At 43.1% G+C, this 25,532-nt stretch overlaps 1 protein-coding gene across 5 annotated transcripts in view; it reads left to right on the plus strand.

Annotated features, from left to right (window-relative positions):
* The window catches only part of ANAPC4 (anaphase promoting complex subunit 4), a 221,010-nt gene extending 198,144 nt beyond the window's left edge, over positions 1–22,866 (plus strand). For all 5 annotated transcript variants that reach the window (XM_029589903.1, XM_029589893.1, XM_029589913.1 and 2 more), the window contains exons 26-29: positions 15,310–15,384; positions 20,281–20,448; positions 20,893–21,016; positions 21,766–22,866. In XM_029589903.1, coding sequence (XP_029445763.1) covers positions 15,310–15,384; positions 20,281–20,448; positions 20,893–21,016; positions 21,766–21,978 — 580 coding nt within the window. In that variant the 3' untranslated portion in view covers positions 21,979–22,866. The remainder of the gene's footprint in view (positions 1–15,309; positions 15,385–20,280; positions 20,449–20,892; positions 21,017–21,765) is intronic.
* The last annotated feature ends 2,666 nt before the right edge of the window (positions 22,867–25,532 follow it).

Here is a 25,532-nt window from a genome sequence, read left to right on the forward strand (position 1 = left end):
TGATTTTTGTATTGTTAATTGAAAATTTAATAAAGAGTAAATTATTTAAAAAAAAAAAAAGAAAATACAGATGCTAGTCAAAAATATTTAGAAATCCAAGAAAAATTGTCCTTATTTTTTTCTCCATTGACAAGCAAATATGAATTAGCCATTATGCATAGATGATGTCATCTGATGGTGCCAACAGAGACCCAGCACTCAGGGCTTGTGTGCAAATTCCTGCACATGCTATCTCACATACCCTTAAGTCTTTGTCTTTTGTCCTTGAGGCCTTTTTAAATTGCTTTTTCAAAAAAATTTTGCCACTGCCTCACAGCCCCACAAACATAACCTTTTAAGTTCTTAAAAACTAAAAATGAAATGTTGATAAGCCAAAAGCCAGAAAGCCTATGGTAAGCGGATGTAAGACCAGTACCTTTGGGTGGCTGATATCCATCACGAATAAATACTCCATCTGTTATTGAAGCTTGGGCCTGGACCACGAATCTGCCAATAGCTACAGCTGTGGTTGTATGTTTGCCTGGGGGCAGCAATACCATGCTTACAAGATGGAGGCCCTAAGGAAGACACTGGTGGGTAAGAGCCACAAGCCTTACTGCAAAGCTGACTAACGGGGCCACTCTTCATTGAGGGGCAAAGCATCATTGAGCTCCCAGTGCAAGAGATCTGGATGGGAAGCTTCCCCTTCTCAATTTCCTCTTCTCCCACTGTGGCACCAGCTTCCTGGTCCTCGTCAGGGGTCAGGTGTGGCACAGAAGCATGTAGTGCTGGGAATGCTGCTGAGAAAAACACCTAAGTGGCACGGAGGACTCCCTTTGGGATCATTCCCTTCAGATCCATATAAATCAGCTGTACTGGGCCCTCGACACCAATACAGGGATATATCTTCATTGGCGCAGGTGCTGCCTTTGTTCATGAGATTCCCATGGCACTAAGCCATTTGTTTTATCCTGACCTGGAGCCAGAGGGCCATCTGTTCCTATTCGTACCCCAGATCAGTCTACACAAGTTCCTACTAGCAGATGGAGGCAGAGGACAAACCTTTGAGGCACTGCTACATAACTGAGAGTGTCACCTGCTGTCCCTCAGTATTTCTCTGTCTCCATTAGATGGTAGAGATGTAAACCTGCAGTCTGGAGTTTCAAAAGAAAAATGTTTAGGAGATGTCAGCAAGCAGAGGGTTGGAGATCCGTGTTCTGACTTAGCCCTTAGGGGGGAGTGAAAGACAGGGGTCCTGGTTCCCTCACACACACACCCCCCTGGGGTCCCTGGCCACCTTCAGAAGCAGGGAAGTATTTGAATTTTCTTCCCTTCCCTGGCCTCGTTTGTGAGCAGCTGTATGTTTTAAGTTGTTTGGAAAAAAAAAAAAAAGCTGTTTCCAGGCAGAAGAGGAGCAGGGCTGAGGCAGTTGAGCGGCTGGATTTCTCTGCCAAGAGACAGGTAAGTAGGGGAGGGTTCAAATTTGTTCCTCGGTCGGGCCTGAGGGCTGTTCTCAGAACCAGACAGCACCATTTTTTTCTCATATCAGCAAGGGCTATTATTAGGCCCAATTGCACTGGCATGGTGCTTCCCGCGCAGCAAAGTTTGTTGCGGTTCGAAATGGGCTTTCCTCGATTCGGCCACATTTTGCAGGGAATGTGTCTTGGGGAGGGGGTTGGGACCTCCATGGGTCACAGGAACACTAGGTTGGCTGGGCCAGTTCTGGAGGGTCAGAGGAGCCAATGGCCATTTTGTCAGCACGTGCTGGGAGTCAGGTTGCTGTGGCAGAGCCTTGGAACTCCCTTCCCACGCTGTTTCCCGTGGATCAGGATCCTGCTGGTAGCAGGGGAAGGGAAGAAGCACAGGGGGACGCGGACCCTTCTTCGGATCCGGAAGCTTTTTCCACGGATTTTGTCCTTCTGCTCCATAAGGCCTATTTGGCCAGAAAGGGAGCAGGGACCAAGAGACTTTTACCCAGGAAGTCCCAGATGGCTAAGAAGCCTAGGGATTGGGGGCCTGCAGAGTCCCTTTCATGAGACTGTGCTGAGACAGCCATGACGAAAGACTGGACCTGGCATCCTCAGGCAATGGCAAAGGAAGCTGAAATTACTCCAAAAGCGGATTCCAACAGGATAACAGCATCCTCTGCAGCAGACGCATGTGAGCAAAGGCCCATGGAACTAACTCCAGTGTAGAAGCCATGGAACCCAGGACCTTCAAATAGTCCCAGACCCTGGAAACCGACAGACACAGCAGCCGAAGGTCCTGACTCTGTAATTTCACTACTCTCTTTGTAGTCAGAAACACCTTCCACATCTGGGTATTGAAGCATGCCCCCAGATATTCCAACGACTGGTTTGGCTTTAAATGGCTCTTTACCAGATTCGTCACCCAGCCCAATGAATCCAGGAGCTGCAGGAATGAGCGAAAAAACTCCATTTCCGACTTCGTCCGTATTAACCAATCGTCCAGGTATGGGTGCACCAGGATACCTTCCTTCCTGAGCGCTGCTGCTATTACCACATCACCTTTGTAAACATGTATGGCACTGTCGCCAACCCAAAGGGAAGGACTCGAAATTGGTAATGCTCCCCCAGGACCATGAACCTCTAGAACCTCTAGTGTTTGGCCCAAATGGGGATATGGCAATAAGCTTCTGACAAGTTCGAAGCTAGAAACTCCCCTTTAAGCACTGCCACTATCACAGTGCGCAACATCTCCATCCGAAACCACGGCATCCAGAGAGCCGCACTGACATTCTGCAGATTGAGAATAGGCCAAAAAGTCCCCTCCTTTTTGGGCACCACAAAGTACACAGAGCACTGAACTTGTCCCCTCTGCTGAGGGGGCACTGGAACAATGGCATGTAAGAGCTGTCGCCATTGCAAAGCATTCCGCACTGCCTCTCACTTGGACTGGGAGATGCAGCGGAAGATTACAAAGGTGTCCCTGAGCATACGAGAAAATTCAAAGACATAGCCATCTCTTACCACTTCCATAATGTTGGGGGGAGGGTGTTTTATGTACTCATCCCAAGTTCCTTCCGAAAGTGGTGTCTGTATTCTACATTAAGCTATTGTGCAACCTACATTCTTTCTAAGACCACATGTGCACAGAGAAGAACAGGCTCTTTTCTTCTTGGACTGTAAGAGAGTCTTGGCATATTATGTAAAGAGGCCTCAACCTCAGTGTCAAGCTTCTCAACTGTTTGTGTCCTTTGATCCCAGTAGATTGGAAAGGGCAGTTGCCAAACTCTGTCAAATTGGCTAGCAGACTGTTTTGCATTGGCTGGCTTACAGATTACAGACTCTGGCAAGGTTTATCAAGTGAGCTTATCTCAGGGCCAGTTCTGTAGAAATTTGCAAAGCTGCTGTTTAGTTGCTATGCACATCTTCATATCCCACTACTATCTGAATAGCACGTCCTGAAGAGACAATAACTTTGGATCAGTAGCTATGCGTAACGAGTTCACCCAGTAATCCACTGTCCGCCTGGTGGGACCAGTTTGTCTTTAAGTATTTGCTTCCACAATACAATCTTCAGCTTGGGATTCCCCTTGTGTAATGACTAATTTATGTTTGCTTTTCAACTGAGAAAGCAAGTTTGCTTACCTATAAATAGGGTTCTACATAGCAAGGCAACTTAGCTATTCTTAATACCACCCACCTCCCTGGAGAGTTGACTGCCTCATTAAAGCGTAAGCTCTGGAAGAAACCGAGGGGTCACGAGGCAGTGTGCATGTATGGGAACTCGCACACGTGCGAGTTTCCCACCATCAAAGATGCTCATTTAACATCTACAAGAGAGAGAGCCTTCTCCATCGCCTCCCCCAATCTTTGGAACACTCTACCTGAAGACCTGAGAACTCAACACAACATAAAAACCTTCAAAAAAGACCTAAAAACTTTACTGTTTCGCAAATCCTTCACGGACCCCCAATCATCTGCTCATACCAACTCTCAAATGAACTAATAACTATAATCTACAATCTAACATATTTCCCTCCTCATCCAACCTTATATTACTTCCTAGAATGTTATATTATGTTTATTACTGTATTGTTCACTATGTTATAATAATAATTACTCAAACTTCCATGAAAAATTTGTTCACTATGTAAACCGTTATGATGGCTTTACCGAATAACGGTATATAAAACTCTTCAAATAAATAAATAAAATAAATAGTAAACTCTTTACTAAGCCCTGAGAGCTGGATCCATGTTGGTACTGTAATAGATTCCAGAAAAATAAAATATAAGTAAATACCTGGGCTTCTGAGCTGGGCTGGAGGCAGGATAAAGCAGGTCTGAGAGGCAGCTGGCATCAGCCCACTGTGACTTGCGGTCAGGACCTCTCAGAGATGACATTGGAAGAAGATAGGAGCCGTTCAGAAAAAACAGAAAAATGGTAAAGATGGAGCTCAAGTGGGCGTGGCTTCAGAGGAAGGCATCTGGAACTGCCATAGAGAGGACTGAGCTGAGTGGGCATGTGGCATTGCAACTTTGCCAAGGCCTGGGCCCGCTTCTGCCACTAATGCTGCTGCTGATCACTGTCAGGAAGGGACCTGGAGGAAAAAAGAGAGAGTGTGGGGGGAATCAGCTGGCTGGCAGCAGATGCTGGTAACCGCAATCATCGTCCCTGCCAGCAGTGTCCTCCCATGCCTCCACTGCCTGCTGGGCCTTGGATCCTGCCGTTGCTGTACCTCCTGGCCCGATACGAAGCCCACTGTCTCCTCCTCTATCTGCTGATTGGATAAGCGCCTGATCCTTCTGCTACCATCGCCATCGTGATTTAGATTTAAAACAGGAGAAGCAGCATCGGGGCCTTGGGAAAGCCCTGATGCTGCGATAAGTATGACTGGACCTGCTTGCTGACATCACTGATGATGTCAGTGGGATACCTGCAACTCGGGGGTGGGGACCCTTGATTTTAGGAAAATAAAAAAAAAAAGAAAGAAATTTGGGGAAAATGAAGGTGGTGGACAGGTAATAAGACCCTGGCCACCTCCCCAGCTTAGGAGCCAATTTTAATTAAGAAAAATGCCTTTTTGGGAAGCCTACCTTATTTGGGGTTATAACCCCTAGAACCCAGGGAATTTCAGTGATGAATACCAGTGTGGACCTTTAGGATTCCAACCCAGGTATTATTTTGGAAAATGGAAATTGTAAAATTTAAATGATAAGCATAGATGTCTGTTATCAGCTGAAAAATGTTTTTTAAAGGTAAAGATGACATGCCTAGATTTTATTAGACTGGGATATTTCTTTTTGCTGATAAAAACATTTCTGGATATCTTCAGTATAAATAAAATTGTTTTATAAACAATAGTAGTGTCCTTCCACTCCTAAAATCAATGGACTGGCTGAAACATCCCAGAAAAACCTAGACTACCATGGCAATCTCTAAAATTCCGAAGCCATATCCAGGGAATAAGTGGTTACAGCTTTGCTAGCAATCGGTGAACAGGTCAGCACAATAGTACTAGAACAGGTAAAAGCACAAATCCATTAAAAAAAATATCAACACCACTGGACCAAAAATAAAATGATAGAAAAATCCTAGAGATTCTATATAGGTTATCCAAAGACCTAAATTAAAAAAAAAAATAAAAATAGAGCTTGATGATATCATGGCGCAGAAGTCTAGGGAAGCCAAAAAAGGAAAAGTCAGTTTAGAATTTCATCAGTCCAGAGGCTGAGCTTGATCAGAGCAGAAGCGCTGTCACCATACTCTGCTCAAAAAGCCTTAAAAAGTGATAAAACTCTTTCAAAAGGGGAAAGACCTGTGACTAACATTTAAGATTGAATGAACTGTGTGAATGAATGGTATAGAGCACTGTATCCAGTCAAGGTAAGATCAGGATAGTTGAGTTAATATTAATTCTAATATTAACTGCAGAGACTTTGAGCAGCTTAATTAAGCTAGTGGAAAGGCTGAAAGAGTGAATGCTGGGGAAATAACACAACTTGTTTAGCAAGCAAGACATTAGATAGGTGGTCATACACCGCCTTCCACTGTGTATAAGACAAAGCACAAGTCTTCCTGTATAAGGCATAACTGTGAATTAAGTTATTCACCCTGACCATGCCACCTTATTTGTTACAAAAGTTTAACAAGAGAGAAAATAGTGTTAAGTGCTTAGTGTGAATGACACTAATCCTTGAGCTAGTGTTAATAATATCACACTTCTTTCCCACAGTTAGGGCTGAATCAATTATATGTTGTTTTTGATTTAACTAGATTCCCAGTAAACACCAACCTGTGCAATTATACACTGAGGAAACACGCATACACTAGGGTGCTGAAAATTGATCAGTGCAGGGAGGCAGACTCTTTTTGAGTTTAAAGTAATAGGCACTAAGTAGAACAGAGAAAGAAGACAGAAAGGAGTGATCATCACAAGATAAAGCTAAGTGTGTGCACACACCGAGAATACACCAACACCATCTGCAAAATATAGAAACAGAAAAGAGAGGAAATAGAAAACAAATACTAAAACATACTAGGAGAGACAGACAAAGAAAGAAACTTAAAAAATACATATACTTACCTAGAGCTCTCTGAAGTTCATCCTTGGGCAGTTAAGTAATCTGGGGAGATATAAAAACAATGCAAAGGATCAATTCTTGGAATTACATAACAAAGACAAATTTAGTCTATGAAATAAGAATTTTTGTAATTGGCTTATACTTATCTGACTATAAGCTTGAATAGAAACTTAGAAGTTGGATGTATTCTGTACTAAGTTTTGATAGTGAAAGGCTCTAGAAAAAAGAAAAATACAGCGGGTTTTTTTTTACTTGTGTGTATTCTATTAGATAAAACAGAGAATTGTTTACTACAGAAATGTTTGTTGGGAACAAATATATTTGTTATAATTTAACTGACATTACATTTTTTTTTTTAATTTATATATTACTGACATTTTTTTTTTAAAGTTTATATATTACTGGTGATTCCATTTAATTTACTTCATCTCAAAATACTGCATTTCCCATCTATCCCTGAAGGTCTCTTCAGTGAGATCATTCTCCTTAGTCCTGGTAAGGTGCCCTGAAAGGAGAATATTTCTCTATAGTAACCCCTTTTGTGAACATCCAGTGACATTAAATTTAAAACATCTGAAACAGTATAATTATAACTCGGCCACTGAAAGTGGGAAGGTTGTCACGCCTTAAAAGAGGAGAAGTGTTAAAGTACTGTCAAATGATGTAACATGTAATGGTTAATTTATCCTGCTGTCTACAGAGAACTCTGTTTACAGGTAAGCAAACTTGCTTTCTCACTCTTTTGCTCATTTTTTTATGCAATTTGCTTGGTTTTATTTCTTGTTATGCCCTTTTTTTTAATGTGTGTTGTCTTCTTTTCCTCTATCTTTCATGTTTCCTATGTACTCTGTTTTCTAGCCAAAGTCAACTTTTGCTAGTTTGCTATTCATTACTTCAGAGCCAAACTGGCTCAAAAAATCAAGTTCTGTTCATGAATTTTCATATTATAATATATATCCAAAGTGGGGAGAGAAACATTTTTTCACCAAACTTAAACACACAACGTGCTTAAAAAAATACTTTAGAAAGGCATTAAGACACTGGAGTAATGTTGTAAGTTGTACCAGATCTCCCAACATCTGCCAGTCTTGAAATATTTTTTAGTTTAAGTTTGCTGTAATACTTAGTCCTGGGAGAATTCTACACAAAAAAATTAAAAATTCTGTGCACAAAAACTTAAAATTCTGCAAACTTTATATTGGTCAAAATAACACAATTTACATGACGGTCTTTAATTACATTTTAAATTAATACAGAAAAAAGTTATTACTTAGAGATGCAGAATTTTAAATATTTTGAGCAGAATTTCCCTAGAAATTCACTGTGAGTGTCCCTTCCACTTGCTCTCCCTACTCCCCTGGCCACTTTGCCCTCTCAGGCCCCAACTCTTCCAACTGCTAGTATCTCTCCCCTCCACCTCTAGGCTCAAACCCTTCCACTCTATTGCCAGTCCCAGAGTTTGACCCCATTCTCAGTACTGCCCCTCACACAGGCTCCCTCTGTCCCTCCCTCTCTCATACACATGCTCCCTCTCTCTAGTACATATACATACACCCTCATACAGGCTCCCTTTCTCGCACACACACATCTCCTCATACAGGGTCCCTCTCTCTTCTTGCATACACACCCACACAAGCTCCCTTTCTCACACATACATCCTTACACAGTCTACCTATGTCTCTCTCTCATGCACCCCTTCACACAGGCTCTATCTCACACATACACAATCCCTTCACAATCTCCTCCTACAGGCTCCCTCTTTCTGGCACCCACACTCAAACATCCCCCACCCCTCCCCTCTCCTCTCCCCCACCCCCTCCCCTCTCTTCTCTCATACCCCTCCCCTCTCATACACACACACATTCACTCTCACCAGGACCTTCATCTTCGCCGCGAGCAGAGCATATACTGTTCACGGCACATGGGGGCCTTCATTTTCGTGGCGAACAGCACACATCCCGTCGCAACGGGGACCTTCATTTTCACCGCAAACAGTACACCGGGCCTTCATCTTCGCGCGCTCCATTCACGGCATGCTAGGGTCTCCTCTGCCATTTTCTGCGCAGAATTGCCAAATTCTGTAAAAAAAAAAAAAAAAAAAAAAAAAGGCAATTCTGCACAGGGGGGAATTCTGCACAAATACTGCGCTCCACAGTAGCGCAGAATTCCCCCAGGACTATAATACTCTGTTTTGAATGGAAGTATTTAGCTTTCCAGTTCAGAGGGTTCCAACCCTGGGTTTTCAATTCACCTTGTGATAAGGGAGTATTATCTACTCTTTGACTTCGGTACAGGTCAATACTGAGGGACTGCAGGTGGCATTATCAGATATGTAGCAGTGCCTCAAAGTTTTTGTTCTCTGCCTCCATTTGCTGGTAGGGATGCAAAACTCACTTGTCTGGACTGATATGTGGTATTACAGGAATGAAAATTAACAGGTAAGAACCAATTTTCCTATCATTAGCGAGAAAGATTGTTCAAGATAAATTTGTTAGAATACATTCCCTCTCCCAGTGATCCAAAAACCACCAGTAACACTTCAAAATTCCAAGATATACAACCACATGTGCTTTAAATGAACACAATCCCAAAAATGTAAATATTTGTCACATGTCTTGTTTAAAAGAGCACAGTCCAGTCAGTATCAAATGTTCATGCCAAAAGGTGCAGTAGTATGTAACTTATGAATCTAGGATTGCTCAAGCTGTAATATATGCCAATTTAGATCACCCCCTCCCTCCCCTACCCACATAATGAGGGCACAAACATGTCTAAAATGCCCCATCATAAACCATCACAAGAATGATTGCTTGTATTACAGTGAGTAAGCATCAGCACTGATTCAAAATACAGCTGCAGTGTTCGTTCATTTGAGTCCAAAAGAGACGGGTGGTCTTGCCCATGCATAGTAGAGAATAAAGATACTTAACAAATTATACCACAGGTCAGGTGACAAAATGCAGTAAATTTCAAATTGTCTGGCAATCCTTAAATATCAAAACCAAGTCCGATACAGCCTAAAGACATACAGAGCACCTAATGCACAGAACAAATCCTTTAAAGGATGAATCAGAGACAGCAAGAACACTTGTTCTAGGGTTCCAGGCAAAAACAAGAAAGTCCTTCAAATTATGAGCACATCAAAACACAAAAATAGAGCATGCAAAAACAAAACTGGTTGGATAGACAAAACTGGCTAAAAAATGCAAAATTGTTTGTTTAATGGAATGAACTTGTGAGGAAAAAGGAAGCACACAAACCAAGCAATGGTCAGTCCCAAGATTTAGGGAGAAAAAGTAAATCTTGATTGCAAAACAGAGCCGGTTTATAAGCATATTTAATACAATTGAAGGGATACCCTTGATCTAAAAAAAAAAAAAAAACATGACAGGCGAACATATCAGCAGTTTGAAGCTTAAATTATTGAGTAGAGGAACGAAGCCACCATAACTGCAAAAGCTGTCCCAGAGGTAAGTTGTATTTAAGGTGATGTGGGTGACAACTAGAAAAATGAAGTAAGGTGTCATATTGGGTGTCCAATAAATAGAAAAAGAAAAATGTGCATCACAAATTGAAATAGTAATATCCAAAAATTAAAGACACACCAAATCAAAATTATAAGTGAAGTGCAAATGTGGGTCACATGAATTGAGCCAAACCAAACAAATCTTGTAACTGTAAAATATCACTAGTCGAAGATTCACATGCGGGTGTATATCTTGGATTTTTGAAGCGTTATTATTGGTGGTTTGTGAATCACGTGGGGTGGGAGAGTATTCTAACATTGGCTTTTTATGAAGCAGTCTTTCTTGTTAGTGATACCAGTTTCTCTTTCTGCATAGGTTCCCAGAATCAGTAATTCGAAACACCAATGTTGGGGCATATGGGCATTACCCTAACTGGTATTTTCTAATGGAGAAATGTTTAAATTGTTTTTGGTGGCTTTGACCTTGAATTGGGTGTTACATTGAAATTTGACATATGGTTTGAATATAAAGAAGTTCTAAGTTGAAGAAAAAGGTTTTGGCATTTCACTATTAACTGACACAGTGTAGTAACAAATTTAAATTCAAAAAAAATTTTTTTTTTTAAAGACTGGCAGATGATCATGGTGTGGGCTGGTTCAATTTAGAGCCATTACTTCATGGTCTTTGTCATGTAACACCTCAGTGCTACCCCTAACACCCACCCAGGCACCTGCGCACATGCTCCTACACTGGCAACCTCACACCCACCAACTAGGTTCCTACTTGCTTCTGGGCAAGTTCCCCACCTGTAAGCTATCCCCTGGTGGTTGCTAGGGACACTGAGACCCCACACAACCTAAGGGTCCCACAGTTCCTAGAAAAACACCCACAGAACAAATTCACGCTACACCAGGATCATTAATTAGTCCAAGACAGGCAGAGCTAACAAACTAAAATGTTTATGAACAAAAAATGGGAACAGTGAACAGATAAAAAATTTAATATGCAAACAGGAACAGGCAAAACAACAAGAATTAAACAGTAAAAGGTAACTGAACACTTTACACTACTTATGTAATGCCAGGGGAGGTCAGAAAAAAGGCTGTCCACACGAGTTGTTTCAGGGCCTCCACCCAGAGATCTGCTCCCTCTGTACGTCAGCTGAGACTAGAGAGCAGAGCCTTCAGGGCTAGTTCTTTGTTTGAAGGGCCTTTCAGTTCATAAAATACTAACAGCTTTCTGGTCAACAGCACTGCAGGGTGTTTCAGTTTTACATTTTCTCAGGGCTGCTGGAATGTGTATGTTGATCAAGCTTCCCACTGAATCAAGGCAACATCCAAAGCCTTTGCTTGAACTACAGTGCAGAGGTCAAACACAACCTGCAGGCCAGCATGCAGGAAATGAGCACTCTGGGGGGAAAAAACGTCACAGGGCAGAACAATAAACTACAAAGCATGCAAAATCCCTGTTTTGCCACAGATTTGATACCGTTTTAAAAAGGTATCAAAGGTGTGTTTAATTTTTGTGAAGTGTTTCTCTCCACTTTAGCCCAGATTTTAAAAGGGCTGCACATGTAAATTTCGAGGTTTTCATGCATGGCCGGGTCTTGGGCATAAACTCTGCTACGCACAGAAGTGCCGGGCCTCTCCAAAGGGGTGGGTTGGGGGGCGTGGGAGGGCCTGGACTGTGCCATTAGCCGCAGTCCCGGGAAAGCGCTAATGGAGTTGAAGTAAGTAGTAAAACAAAAAAAAAACCTAATAGGTAAGGGGTAGAGTTTGGAGAGGAGAGGGGAAAAGGTAGGAAGGTTAGATAGGGGTATAGGGAGCTGGGGACGCCCTACTTGCGTTGCTTTGTAAAATTCCGCTCCCCTGCACATGTGGCCATCAGATTTTATAACATTCGCGCACATGTTATAAAATCAGCACATGGGTCTTAAAATCGACCCCTTAAAGCAGTGGTTCTCAACCTTTTTTCTGTCGAGACACACCTGATAGATGGTCCTCACATGCGAAACACATTGAATACTTGACAGCCACAAAGCTAACCCTATCCCACCCCAACCCTCAGTAATGGGTATAAAACAGAACTAGAACATTCCCCGTACAACTCACCATACAAAAAAGTTATTCTGGTGTTATCTCAATAACAGCAACACAAACTCCCTCTACTACTAGGCGCAATAGCCCTAGCCCTACTTATAAAAAGACAGCAGTTCACCACCAATGCATGTCCAATTGAGAAAACACAACAAATAAAATGAGGTATATTATGTGCCTACATGCAGGTTAAATATCTCACCTCTGTCATGCACACAAGATCGACCTTCACCAAGTACAGAAAGACCACAAATTACAAATATGGAGACAAACTGGAATGAAAACCCCAAAAAAGCCACTCTGCATGCAGAGCAAACCTGGAGAAATGGAAACAGAAATATAGCACCTAACAAAGTCCCAGGAACTGCAATAATGCACACAAACTAATCCGCACAAAGTTACACCTGCATTATGGCATGCACTCAAATGGAACAACCCTACCTATAAAAAGGCAACACTACAAATATTAAACCAGACCCTAAACACCAATACACCTCCAATTAGAAAACCAGAAAAAGCCAAGCTGTTATAGATTCCCACACAGAAATAATTGTAAAACTATATGAAAAAATGTTTCAAAACAGCTGATGAACAGAACATCATCTAACAATTAAAAGTTATTAAAAATTATTAAAAATTCTTCAGACACCAATAAAATATTTCAAAACATTACCTTGTGCTTTTTCTTCAAAATTCTTTCAATTGAAATGCCCCATTCGGTCAGGAAGAGGCGAGCCCGGGAAAAGGCTTTCCCTGGAGCTCCCCCCGAGACGCCCAAGACTGGGCCTGATGGATGCCCACGTTCTTCGAGGAGCTGTGACATCGGGAGAAGAGTCACGGGAGCAGGGAACAGAGGGTGAGGAGGTGTGTTCCCTGCCGGACTCTGAGACCACGCTGTCCCCAGTGGTGAGGGAGGCACTGAGGAATCCTGTATTGCTGCGTACCCCGGATAGAGACCTGGAAGCTCCGGTAGCCGAAGATGCGAGTGGAGAGTGCCGGCCAGGGAGTCTCCCTTCGGGAGGGAGCAGCATGGAAGAACTGCCCGGAGAGGGCAAAGCGTTCCTCGGCAGCCCACACAGGCGATATGGATCTGAGTATTCAGGGGTTAACATCTACCTCTACTCCACTGCAGATAAGTTTGAAATCTTCCTCCTTTTACCTACAAAAAACAGACCATATAACTTTGGAAACTTTATGGCAAGCAATGGTTGGGCTAGGTAATCTGATGATTAAACAAACTGAGCCACTTACACATAAATTGGACGACCATGAGGCACATATTAATTTTCTGGAAAATACTGTAAAGGCCATCCATACTCAAGAAAGTGAAAAGAAGATATTAAATTCTGTGAAAAATCAGCAGGATCTCTTGGTAAAGGACAATTTAGTATTGTTAAATAAAATTGAAAACATGGAGAACTTATTAAAGATATAGAAACCTTCGTATAATTAATTTTCCAAAAGTTTCCCTATATGTTACCTAGAGACATGTTTAGTAAATATCTTCAGGAAATTTTGAAGGTCCCATCGGATCAAATACCACCACTTACTCGTGTATTCTATATCCCATTGAGGGAAAATTTAAAAAAAGAAGCAGCCTCTGGTACGACCAGTGACCGGGGAGGTTAAATCTGGTGTATCTGGTTTAAATGTTACAGAGCTTTTAGAGTTATCAGATCAAGCCCAAGCTAAGCCGGCCACTAATAGTTAACTTTGCATTGGAGATGGACAAAGAATGGATTTTGAAATTATATTTCAATCACCGTTTAGAATTATTTATGGGTATGCAAGTGAGGATATTTCCAGATATTTCAAAAGTTACGCAGAAAAAGAGAAAATATTTTTTGTTGTTGAGACCGCAAGTTATACAGATGGAAGCAACTTTTACGCTAAGATTTCCTTGCAGGTGTCTGTTTAAAGATAAATCGTTTCTGTTTTTCTTACCATCACAGTTAACACAATTTCTTTCTGATATGTCTGAACTGCAGTGTGTGTGAAACCTTATACTTGTTCCTGTAGCCTTAAAATGTCTGAGTTTGTTCCACCTCACAATATATATATATATAACTCCTGCCGATGCTATGGATTTAGTTGTATATGTTAAGATAGTTAATGACCACTTGGATCCTTGATAGTGGACTTGGAAATGTATACTTTGATTGTTTGTTCTTTTTTATTTCCTTATTTTTTAAGAAATTATGATGTATACATTTGATTTATTGTCAAGAGAGTTATCTTGATATAATATTGTAAAAAAATTAATAAAGAATAAATATAAAAAAAAATAATTCAAAACATCAGACACATCACATAATACCCAATAATTAAAATGTCAGTCAATCAAGAAAAATGAACTTAAAAACCCACCTTTACTTACCCTCTCCAGCAGTTCTACTCCTTTCCCTTGCAGGCCATACCAGAAGCAGCAGTAGCTGCTGAAGCTGTCCTCACGGACCTCTTCCTTAGGGACCACAACCAGTCTCTTCTCTCTCTCACACACACACACCAGTCACACCCTCAGGATCAGTTTCTGTCTCTCACACACCAATCATCTCCCTCAACCAGTGTCTCTCACACGCACATACCAGTCATCTCCCCGATCAGTCTTTCTCACACATACACACGTCACCTCTCTGACCAGTCTTTCTCAATCACACAATGTTCTCTATCTCACTTACAAACAGGCTCAGTCACACAATGCCCCCTCTCTCTCACAGCAACAGCTAGCCAAAAACATGCCCCATCTCTCTCTCGTACACACACATTGACACACATAAGCATCCTCCCTGTCTCACATACACGCCACACACACAGAAGCACCCTCCGTCTCACATACATGCCATACACAGGCCCCCAGCTGAACAGCTAGTCTTCGGTCCCGCCGGCCTGGTCTCTGGCAGCAGCAACCAGCGACTCTGATCTTTGGCCCCTCCGGCTGCGAGTAGCACACGACACACCTGCCGGTGCGTGGCAACACACTGGTGTCTCGCGACACACCGGTTGAGAATCGCTGCCTTAGAGTATATTTTTAATCTCTTGTGTGAAAGAATTTATACTCCTTTGCATTTTTGCTTGCATCTTCATATGCCATTATAATTCTAAATATTCCACAGCTGTATTTGTTTTCTTCTGTTTTAAAGATAAGTTTATAGAGTTTTAATATTGTTAAGATATACGTTACAGTTGTTACAATTACAGTTTTAATTGTATGCTTTAGGTCGGTTAGTAATGGACTACTGGCCATTGAGTTTGGAAACATCCTGAACAGTGTAAATCAAAGTACTGAAGAAAGGTAAATATGCCATGTGGACATAATATGCATATTCTACGGCTTTGTTACTGTGAGGCTAAACATATTTGTGTCTGTAGTAGCTGAATGTTTCTGAATTACGGCAAATTATATTCTCTGGATTTGATTCAGAGACACTTGAGGGAAGGGATGGAGTCATAGATGAAATAAATTAGAAGAAAGGCAGAGAAGTGGTCACACAAAGAACAGGGTCCTAGATTTCAAGAAGGTGGGAAGATCTAGATTAAGTAGAAGAACATTGGACAAAACTAAAAGGAGCTACATTACAGGCAACAAATCTTTGTTGGGAAACGAAAAAGAAAGAGGATAAAGAGACCAGTATGGTTTTCAAAAGAGGTCATGAAAAGGTAAGGAGAAAAAAAAATTAACATTCAAAAATATAAAGGATCTCAGAAAGAGGAGGCCATGGAAAATATCTGGAAAGACTAAGAGAAGTAGGGAAAGTAACACAGCAAAGGTATAAATAGAGGAAATGGCACCTACAAGGTGACAATTTTTTTTTTTTTTTTAGATAAGTTTGTGAAAAGAATTACAGAAGTGGGATTAAAAGAAAGAGGTGAAAAGATACCACTTAATTTACAGAAGAAAGGGTTTGCATTGAACTAAAGAAACTAAAAGTAGATAGGGCAGTGAGACCAGCCTCCCAGTGGAGGTGGTAGAGACAAAGACCATATCAAAATTCAAGAAAACATGGAACAAGCACGGAAGATTTCTGAGGGAGAGGAGAGGAAAGGACTAAAAGCTGAGCAGGAGATGTGGATGGGTCATAAGGTTTTTATTTGCTGTCATGTTCTATGTTTCTCTCGTATAATAAAGGAGCTTGGAGGCTCTGGCAGCTCCATTGGCATTCTGTTCAGTCATTCTTTGAAGCAGGAGTGGTTCCAGAGGATTGTAGATGGGTAGCTGTTATTCTTCAGAAAAGTGGCAATGGGGAGGAGACTGATAAACACACACCGATTAGTCTGATTTCAGTGGTTGATAAAGTAGAAGATTCACTACTTAAAGGAAAGAATAGTGTGCTAATTGGAATTCAACAAATTACATTATGCAAGGCAGCTTGGTTTTACCAGGAGGAGGTGATGTCAAACAAATTGATACATTTCTCTCACTGTCAGGTCGATACAGTTATGCCGCATTAGAAAGAGTGCGGCAGTGCCAGGCGCACCCTCGTTCCCCGCACGCACAGTTCTCTTCACCTACCGCTCGATACTCTCTTCAAATTGCATGCAAATGCATGCCGCGTCTGCGAAGCGTTAGGCGAAGGTTAGGCCCGCGCAACCCATTTTACTGTATAGAGCGCCTATACAGTATCCTGGGTTCGCGGGCCTAACACTTCACGGCCACGCTGGTATCTGTCATTTCAAATGACATTTGAAATGACAGGTACCAGGAAGTGGACAGTTATGTTCTCCGATGCTCGGCAAACTTTCCCCCAGCCCCCGCTCACCTGCCCTGGCCGCGTCCGGTCTCCGGTGCAGCCCCAGTCCTATCCCCTCCTCCTGAAGCAAAAAAAAAAAAAACCGAAAAAGTAGCAAGAGAGCGAGGGGAGAGACGGGCAATCCTAGGCTCGGGCCTGCTAGTCCCTTCTCCTCTCCTCCCGAAGCAGGGCGTGAAAAGCAGCCTTGCTCCGGGAGGAGGGGGGGGCAGTTTAAAGCGACGAAGCGACTTACTTTTGCAGCCCCCCCCCCTCCGGACATCGGCGACGACCGCGGCTCCAGCCTCCAGCTGTCAGACAGACGCATCGCACGTGGGAAAGCGGCCCCTATGCGTGCAATTGGCTGCTCAAGACATGACGTCACGACGTTTGGCGTCACGGCATGTTACGTCACGTCTTGAGCAGCCAATTGCACGCATAGGGGCCGCTTTCCCACGTGCGATGCATCTGTCTGACAGCTGGAGGCTGGAGGCAGGAGCCGCGGTCGTCGCCGATGTCCGGAGGGGGGGCTGCAAAAGTAAGTCGCTTTAAACTGCCCCCCCCCCCCCTCCTCCCGGAGCAAGGCTGCTTTTCGCGCCCTGCTTCAGGAGGAGAGGAGAAGAGACTAGCAGGCCCGAGCCTAGGATTGCCCGGTCGTCGTCGCTGATGTCCGGAGGGGGGCTGCAAAAGTAAGTCGCTTCGTCGCTTTAAACTGCCCCCTCCTCCCGTAGCAAGGCTGCTTTTCGCGCCCTGCTTCGGGAGGAGAGGACAAGGGACGAGCTTAGGATTGCCCGTCTCTCCCCTCGCTCTCTTGCTACTTTTTTTTCGGGGGGGGGGGGGGGTTTCTTCGGGAGGAGGGGACAGGACTGGGGCTGCACCAGAGACCGGATGCGCCAGGGCAGGTGAGCGGGGGCTGGGGGAAAGTTTGCCGCCTACCCTTACCCCTGCCTCTAACGCAGGGGTAAGGGTAGGCGGTAAGTTAGCAGGGTAAACGCGCGGCAAAACGGCAGGAAAAAAAAGCGATAGTCGGGGCGCGCGTTACTGTATGGGAGGGAATAGCTAATTTTGGCCAGCTAATTTTGGCCAGCTTGGGGGGGTCAGGAGGCCCCCCCAAGCTGGCCAAAAGTTCTTTTTGGGCCGAACGAGCCTTCCGGCGCGAACTCGCCGGGAATCACGTGACGCCGCATCACTCGACGTGGCGCCGACGTCACATGCTTCTCGCCAAGGATTGCAGAAATGGCGTCCTCACTCCTCGCTCGATCACCAGGGAGTTGTGGTAAGTCTGGGGGGGGGATTAAGGAGGGTGAGGGGGTTTAAATTTTTATTTTGGCTCAACAATCGCGATTTCCAACATATCCAACATAGCTATGTTGGATATGTGGGAAATCCGATCGTTTGTCACATCACTTTTTTAAGTTAAAAACAAAATATGCGTAGCGTTTTACATATGCGGTCAATACGAATGCACACCCCTATTATTTACTCTTTCGGATAGTAGAAAGACTAGGGTGCACTCCATGAAGTTAGCATGGGGCACATTTAAAACTAATCGGAGAAAGTTTTTTTACTCAACGCACAATTAAACTCTGGAATTTTGTGACCAGAGGATGTGGTTAGTGCAGTTAGTGTATCTGTGTTTAAAAAAGGATTGGATAAGTTCTTGGAGGAGAAGTCCATTACCTGCTATTAATTGAGTTGACTTAGAAAATAGCCACTGCTATTACTAGCAACGGTAACATGGAATAGACTTAGTTTTTGGGTACTTGCCAAGTTCTTATGGCCTGGATTGGCCACTGTTGGAGACAGGATGCTGGGCTTGATGGACCCTTGGCCTGACCCAGTATGGCAATAAAAGAAAAGAAAAGGTTCATAGTAGGCCACAGTCATTTCCAATACCGAGTGCTGCCATTCCAATACCGAGTGCTGCCATTCGGCCTAACATCAGCACCCCGTGTATTTACGAAATGCCTAGCAGTAGTAGCAGCTTACTTGCGACAACGCAGTATCCACGTTGATCCTTATCTAGACGATTGACTACTCAGAGGTCCTTCCAAGGAGGAAGTTTTTCACTCCCTCCATTTTATCATCAGCCTACTACAATCCTTGGGGTTTCTCAAAAACTATCCCAAGTCACATCTGATTCCATCATGCACTCTGTCATTCATCGGAGCAGATCTAAACACCTTTCAAGCCAAAGCATTCCTCCCAAAGAACAGAGCACGCACATTGTCAACCTTAGCCAAAGCAGTACAGACTCGCCGAACCACAACTGCTCGTCACCTGTTAACTTTGCTAGGTCACATGGCATCCATAATTCACATTACCCCAATGACTCGACTAGCCATGAGAGTGACACAGTAGACCTTAAAATCCCAATGGTTCCAATCACATCAAGATCTATCCCACATTGTCCACGTCAGCAACCAGCTCGAACTCTCACTAGCTTGGTGGATACAGGAGTCCAATCTTCTGATAGGACTACCTTTTCAATCTCCAGAACTTCAGGTTACACTAACAGATGCCTCCAACCTGGGTTGGGGAGCCCATGTCAACAACCTGCAAACCCAGGGAACCTGGACCTAGCAGAAGCACGGCACCAGATACATTTTCTGAAGCTCAGGGCGATACGATATGCCCTCTTCGCTTTTCAGGATTGCCTAACTAACAAGGTAATCCTAGTACAAATAGACAACCAGGTAGCGATGTGGTACCTAAACAAACAAGGAAGCACAGGAGGCGGCGCAGATCTGGGCCTAGGCTCTCTCCCATTCCATGTTGCTGAGAGCAACCTACCTGGCAGGCATGGACAATGTGATCGCGGACAATCTCAGCCGGACCTTTCATCCCCACGAATAGTCCCTAAATCCCACTGTAGCAAACCAAAGTTTCCACCAGTGGGGCCGCCCGCACATAGACCTCTTTGCGACAGTCCACAACTGCAAAGTGGACAATTTCTACTCTCTATACCACATCCACAACACACCACCATGAGATGCCTTTGCCCACTCGTGGACAATGGGTTCTACTATATGCCTACCCTCCACTTCCACTCATCAGCAAGACTCTCGTGAAGTTTATTTATTATTTATTTATTTAAGGTTTTTTTTATACCGGCATTCATGAAAAAATTCACATCATGTCGGTTTACATAAAACAGGGGTGCGATGAATACAACAACGAACATAAATAAACGTGATGAAGAGATGCAGTTACAATTAACAAGGGCTGTTGAACTGGGTGGAGGAATGCAGGAAAGTGTTTTGTTAATTCTCTTATAAAGTTAAAAAAAAGAAAAAAGCCTGAAAGAGAAATGTTATACAACAGAGGCCAACAGCCAGAAGAAGAGAGATCTGGGCAAGGGGGGATGAGGCTTGCCTTAAATGTCTATCATGTATGGTAATGCAATGCATTGAATGTTTTAAACTCTTGTCCACCTACCCACATCTTCTCTATTTTGCCTGTAGCTTGTTCAGTTGTTTGGATGCACATTTCTATGATGATGAAACCATAACAGTAGTTCTCAAGGAGAAATCTGAAGCAGAAGGAAAGGACAGAATTTTGGCTCAGTTGTCTTTATCTTCATTATACGTCAGTGAGGAGCCAGAGGAGTTCAACTGGGGTGCCAGTAAAAGGTATTGAAAAACATTTTTGGTGAGTTGACCTGGTTGCTTGACAGGCAGAAGCCCAAGTGCTCTACTCAATTCTGATACATATTGGTACATATTTTTGAAGAGATACTAAATTTCATTTTCATATTAACAATGTACTTGATTGTCAAGCAATATATAAAAATCTAGAAATCTGTTTTTTGCATTGTCTTTGAACATATGTGTCTGACAGTACATATGCACAGTCCTGCATACTTAGCATTTCATTTCTGAGTCTGTGGAAAGCTGGAAAACCATTCAACTAACTGCTTTATCAAATGGTTGTTGCAGATCATGTTTTAAAGCATATGATGGTATATCATGCACATGTTTTTATTTAGTATGTGTCCTTTTTGAACCACCATTGATTAGGACTACTGAGACCCTTTCTAGAATTAGTGTAAATATCAATTACTGTTCTTTGTCTAGATTGGACGAACTGAGTGCTAATATTCCTACACACACTGTGTTTCTGGAGAATCAGTGGAGAGTGCTGGAAAACATGAAGGCACAACATGTTGCTGTAAATGGCATTCGAAAAGTATCCTGTGTGGTAAGTAATTTGAGAAAAACTAATCTGATAAAAGTATATTTTGCTATTGCTGGCTCAGTATTCAATTATTGTATTTTACAGCTTGTCAGTAGGTAGCATAACACCATGTAACACCATTTCAAGCATGCTGTTAAGTACTGACTTTCTGGGCTCGTCTGGTGGTTCAGTAGCAGTGCTACTGCATGTGTGCTGCCTTGTAGAAGATCCCCAGTTTGATCCTCAAGCCATGTCAACTTCCTGGGTCTGCTGAGGCTTAGATGCTATGATGGCAATGTTCACACCCTCTCGGGAGGTAAAATAATAGTCATTACTCAAGGATGACTTAATGGCTGGATTCAAGGTCCATGACAGCAGAGTTCTGGAAGGCGCTCTGGTACATAACCCTTAGTCATAGCCAAGTCATACTGTGCCTAGACTTTGTGTTAGTTGAGATATAAAATAGGGGGGAAAAATCTCTGGGTAGTTGTAAGTGAAGGCCAGGATCCCAGCCCTGCTTAAGATTGGAAGCTCAAAAGGAGTAGGAGGAAACTGCTGGGTCAAAAAAAGAAGAAAAAAGCCAAAGCTCTTACAGCTGTAAACAGTCCCAAACCCTAACTGCTGTTAATTTGTGTTAAAGGAGGGTAGTTAATATGTTACTAGCACACTTTATCTTTCATTAGAGCTTGTTCTGAATTGAAATGACAAACTCTGTTGCAAACTGGCATTACAAGAACACTCACCTAAGTATGGAACACTTATCTATTTCATAGCTCAGTTCCAATCTGCGTCATGTCCGAGTATTTGAGATGGATGTGGAGGATGATGGTGAAGCCGATGAGGAGGAGGAAGAGGAGGATTCCCATAACGTTACCGGAGAACAGGAGGAGCTGAATCAATCTTTAGATAACCCAGATAATATTTGCAGCGGTCCAAATGAAGTAGTGTATGAGAATGAAGAAAATGAATCATGCTTGGATACTTGACCAGCTCAGTGACTCTTGTCTCCCTCTTCTTTGCTGTAGCTTATCTGTGAAGTCTGTGGCTTCGAACCACCTTTGTTCCATTGTATTGAAACCAGTCTAATTAACATTATATTAATGTTGGAAGCAGTGAAGTACTTACCTGCATGTTTCAATAACATAAATAAAGGAAAGGCTTTTCAGATCTCTTTTTACAAATGAACGTCACAGTTATCCCATGGCTTAGAACAGTGATTAGAGATAATTACTGTAAAGTGGAATACCAGAGTAAAGTGGTGAATTAGCGCTCGCATCACTAGCTTATGTTGAGGAAGAATAGTAGCTTGGAAAATAGTAGAGACAAGTACAGATATTTAGAAGAATAATGGCTAGGAAGCTAAAGAGCAACAATAAAAGCACATGAGTAGCTACATCATTCCAGCATTAGAATATTATTCCATGACCTATTTCTAATATGGAAGAAGACAGATTCAAAAAAAGTTTACTGCCCGAAAAAAATATTCATTTAATGAATCTGATGTTTGTACAGCCTTCAATTTGCTGTACAACTTTTGGAAGTACAATTTTAAATGATGATTTTCTTTTTTTTTTTTTTTTTACCTTTTTCAGCTACCTCTATATAAGCTACCTTATACTCCACCCACATTTGCAGTTTGTGGTAGCTAACATAAACATACATGAGTAATGAGCTATATGAAGTCATTTAAAGCAATATTCATTGAAAATAATTTTCTAATGAAGCGCTTGAGCCTTGTCTGTCGTTTTGGAGCAGTTAAATGGTGGTGTCTTTGTTTTATTCTGTTTTTATATGTGTGTATGTTCATCTTGTTCACTGCCTGGGGCTATGCATTGGTGGTATATAAATTTTTAATAAATTAAATGAGAAAGTAATTTCCTCTTTATCTAACCAGACCAGTCTAAATACATGGGTTATGTCCACAAACCAGCAGACAGAGAAAGAGACTAAAAGGCTAGCAGACATCACCTCATAGAGGCTCCCATGCAGACCTCAGTTGCCAGTATTCTCTGTCTCCAGGAGAACATTTCATGCTGTGAACTGAGGCCTGGTTTAGACTGAGTGAAGAACCTGAAAGAGGAAAGCTCCTGCGCTGAAAGTTTTGTACTCCCTCCCTAGGTTGAGCATAGCCCTAGACTCCGGGGGCTTCCAGTTTACTGGATTTGGCTTCAGACTTGGTCGTTAATGGACCCCTCACTTCTTTCTCTACTGCCTTCAGTTAGGGTCCTCTTCTTGTTTAAAAATACAAAAAGAAAAACAAACAAAAGTAGGAGAAGTTTGTAATTCTTTTAAAACTCTCTAAATTGGTCTTTCTGCCTGCGCCTTTATTGGGTCTACTTTGGGCTACATAAAGTTTAAAAAACAAAAAAAGGTGGAAGAAAAGTCATTGCTCAGTCAGTAACTGATGGAGGAGGAGGGCAATGAGTTATGGAGGCTGGTTTTTTTTTTTGTTTTGGTTTTTTTTTGAGGCTCAAAATTTTGTTTTGTTGAGAAAGTGGGAGCTAGGGCAGCTTCCCTAGATTATGGGAAAAAGCCCATGCTCTGCTCAAATATATAGACAGTAATGAAATTCAGGAAAATAAGCTACAAAATAGCTATTGCTAATCTACATAGCTTATGTTTATAATGTTTGGGACCTTCATGTCAATCTGTGAAGCCTGCAGCAGAGTATCCCTGTGGGCAATAAGATACCATCAATTTAAACTCTTTCATGATTTATCACCACCAGAAGAAAAGGCTTCCACCTCTGTGATGGAACTAGTAACTTCCAAGCTGCAGTCATTAGAATCCCCCAAATGTAAAAGTAAGGAGTTTTGTCATCCATTTCTGTTGAGAGAGTTCTCATTCACAAGCATAAACAATGATCAAACTAGCCAAAAATCTGACAAGTTAGCCAGTTGCCAAAAGCATTGGCATCAAAATCAGTAACATTTATGTGTAGAAGCACAACACTAACATCAATGAAAAAAGCATTTAAGAACATAAGAACATGCCATACTGGATCAGACCAAGGGTCCATCAAGCCCAGTATCCTGTTTCTAACAGTGGCCAATCCAGGCCATAAGAACCTGGCAAGTACCCAAAAACTAAGTCTATTCCATGTTATTGTTGCTAGTAATAGCGGTGGTTATTATCTAAGTCAACTTTATAGCAGGTAATGGACTTCTCCAAGAACGTATCCAGTCCTTTTTTAAACACAGCTATACTAACTGCACTAACTACATCTTCTGGCAACAAATTCCAGAGTTTAATTGTGCGTTGAGTGAAAAAGAACTTTCTCTGATTAGTTTTAAATGTGCCATATGCTAACTTCATGGAGTGCCCTCTAGTCTTTCTATTATCTGAAAGAGTAAAAAACTTTCTCACAGGACAAGCAGGATGGTTGTCCTCACAAATGGGTGACATCGAGGATGGAGCCCACCACGGAAAACTTCTGTCAAAGTTTAAACAGAACTTTGACTGGCCCCTACTGGGCATGCCCAGCAAGGCACTGACCCTGCAGCCAGCAGGGGTCTCCCTTCAGTCTTCTTTTTTCCGCGCAGCAGTTGCCACGCGGTGAAAGGAGCTCTCTAACCACGTTCCTGACAGGAATTTGGAAATTAATTTCCTAAGAAAATTTGCCCCTCAGGGGTCTCCCTTCGACAAATTTTTTAGTCATCTTACGGAACCCGGTAAGTTTTTTGCCTTCTTCCATCGACTGCCGTCGATTTTGGCCCTCGAGGCCTGTGGGCACTTACCGATCCCCAGCCTAAATTTTGGCTTCCAGCCATGGCAACGGGGTTCCGTCGTTGTCCGGATTGTACCCGGACTATGTCCATCACAGACCCCCACAGGGTTTGTGTAATGTGTTTGGGTAGTGGGCATGATGTCCTGACTTGCACCAAATGTGCCTTAATGACACCCAAGGGTCGCAAAGCCAGGATGGAGAAGATGGGGCTCCTCTTCCATGCACCAACCCCAACGCCATCGATAGCATCGACGTCATCGGAACCGGCACTGTCGAAGTTGTACCATCATCGTCAACCCTCCGGTGACCGTCCGCCATCGATCGCTTCTCGGCCGTCGACTCCCGTCCCTTCCCCGGATGGGCGAGGGGATCGGAAAGAAAAGCACTGCCATCGACGGCATAAGTCTCGGCCTGTCGAGGATCCACAGCCATCGACCTCTGCTCAAGCCGAGCCACCGACAAAGAAGCCGCGAACAGACCGGATGCCCTCCACGTCTCGTTCGCCGGCATCGAGGAAACCCTCACCCTCTCGGGGTGTGGGGGCCGTGATCCCACCGGTTACGGTGGTCCCTCCGGCCCTGCCTCAGCCTCCCTCTCCCGTCGAGCCGGGTATGGTTACCCCTGGTCTTCGGGCAGAACTGGACCGGCTGGTCCAGGAGGCCATCGAGAAAGCGATGAAGAAATTACAACCTCCATCGGCACCGTCTCCGGCACCGGTTCCAGTGCCGCCCCCGGCACCGACGCCGGCACCGGCTTCGCCACCGAGGAGGGAACCGACCACCGAGCCGTTGATACAAGCGCTAGCACCGCTAC

The sequence above is a fragment of the Rhinatrema bivittatum genome, chromosome 1 (genome assembly GCF_901001135.1).
Source record: "Rhinatrema bivittatum chromosome 1, aRhiBiv1.1, whole genome shotgun sequence".
Classification (NCBI taxonomy): domain Eukaryota; kingdom Metazoa; phylum Chordata; class Amphibia; order Gymnophiona; family Rhinatrematidae; genus Rhinatrema; species Rhinatrema bivittatum.